At 58.8% G+C, this 1,555-nt stretch overlaps 1 protein-coding gene across 1 annotated transcript; it reads left to right on the top strand.

Annotated features, from left to right (window-relative positions):
* Window positions 1–2: 2 nt before the first annotated feature.
* On the top strand, window positions 3–1,502 carry LOC114907594 (protegrin-2-like; the record flags this gene model as incomplete). Its single annotated transcript, XM_029243313.1, has 3 exons — window positions 3–131; window positions 759–866; window positions 1,009–1,502. Coding segments are annotated over 3 exons (489 nt in total), but the record flags the coding sequence as incomplete, so codon positions are not given.
* Window positions 1,503–1,555: the final 53 nt, after the last annotated feature.

Genomic DNA, 1,555 nt, shown 5'->3' with positions numbered 1-1,555 from the left:
TGGTGCCCTCGGCCAGCGCCCAGGCCCTCAGCTACAGGGAAGCTGTGTTTCGTGCTTTGGATCAGCTCAACGAGCGGTCGTTAGAAGCTAATCTCTACCGCCTCCTGGAGCTGGACCTGCCTCCCAAGACCGTGAGTCAGGAGGACCCTGGGGAGGGGGCTGTCTCCCGCCAGCCCTGGCCACGCTGTCACCCCCTCTGCTCAGGCTGTACCTCCTGTCAGGAAGGCACTTCTCCTTCTAGGTGGGCTCCCACCTCTTCCAGGAAACCTTCCCAGAGCTGGGTCCCCTCCTAGCATGAGAGCTTCCTGCCTTAGCATCTCTACTGTGGGAACAGGTGCCCTGGGCTCCAGGGCTTTCTGGGAGCTCCAGGATAGGGGGGGCGGTTACTTGGTCTGTGATGTGACTTCCCTGCTTTAAGTCCCATCTGTTCCTCATTGTCTTCCTACCAGGGAGGGCTCTGCTCAGCTTGGAGGTTCCAGTGACAAGGTCTTTCCCTGCAGGTGGTCCCTGACTTGCCTCAGCCCCTCCGTGGGGAAGGTGTTCTCATCAGAGCTGGTCTGCGGTCCCCTCCTGCTCTCTGTGTGCCCATGAGGCCCGGAGTGGGCTCTGTCCCCTTCCCCTGTGCACCCAGCACCAAACCCAGGGCCAGGCACACAGGAGGGGCTGGAGAGGCTGCCGTCTAGGTGAGGGACAGGGAGACAGATCAGAGAAGGAAGCATGAGCTTGAGCCCAGTCACCCCACTTTGATCCTTGAGCAGGATGAGAACCTGGACACCCCAAAGCCTGTGAGCTTCACAGTGAAGGAGACCGTGTGCCCCAGGACGACCCAGCAGCCCCCGGAGCAGTGTGACTTCAAGGAGAATGGGGTGAGGCTGGGGGCTTAGAGTGCTGGTGGATGATTCCCAGGGAGCTGAATAGGGGGCTTTGGGGAAGATTTCTAGCCCCTGGGCTGAGGCTGGGAGGCAATGGTCTGGGGGTTCCAGTTTGAGCTCGAACCTCCCCTTACAGCTGGTGAAAGAGTGTGTGGGGACAGTCACCCTGGCTCAGATCAAGGACAACTTCGATATCACTTGCACTGTGGTGAGTGGCCCGTTCTGTGTTGTGGAGCTAATAACAGGGTGGGTTGAGGAACATCCTTTGGACCAAATACCCACTGCCCTTTCCAGGGCAGAGAAAGGCCTTCCTACCTGGCCCCTCCCTCACCCGAGCCCCAGGCCTCCAGGACTGGCTCTGCCATCCCTTAGAGCAGTGGTTCTCTAAGTGGGGTCCCACCCGGGAACTTGACAGAAAGGCAGATTCCCAGGCCGCACTCAGACCTCCTGAATCAGACTCTGGGCTGGGGCCCAGCCATTTGTATTTTCACAAGGCCTCCAGGGGATTCCAACTGTGCTGAATTCTGAGAGGCACTGACTAGAGTAATGTGCTTTCAGCCCCTACTCCCGTCTAGCTTTGCTGGGATGGGCTTGTGACCCTGGGAAACCCCTTGCCATCTGTGGACCCCAGTTTCCTCATCTGTCTGTAGGTGTAGGGTTTCAACCACATGCTCCAAAGGTCA

The sequence above is a fragment of the Monodon monoceros genome, unplaced genomic scaffold, assembly GCF_005190385.1.
Source record: "Monodon monoceros isolate NGI ecotype Baffin Bay Population unplaced genomic scaffold, NGI_Narwhal_1 Super_Scaffold_3, whole genome shotgun sequence".
NCBI classification, from domain to species: Eukaryota; Metazoa; Chordata; class Mammalia; order Artiodactyla; family Monodontidae; genus Monodon; species Monodon monoceros.
Note: the sequence above shows the minus strand (reverse complement) of the source record. Positions and strands in the feature narration are given on the sequence as shown.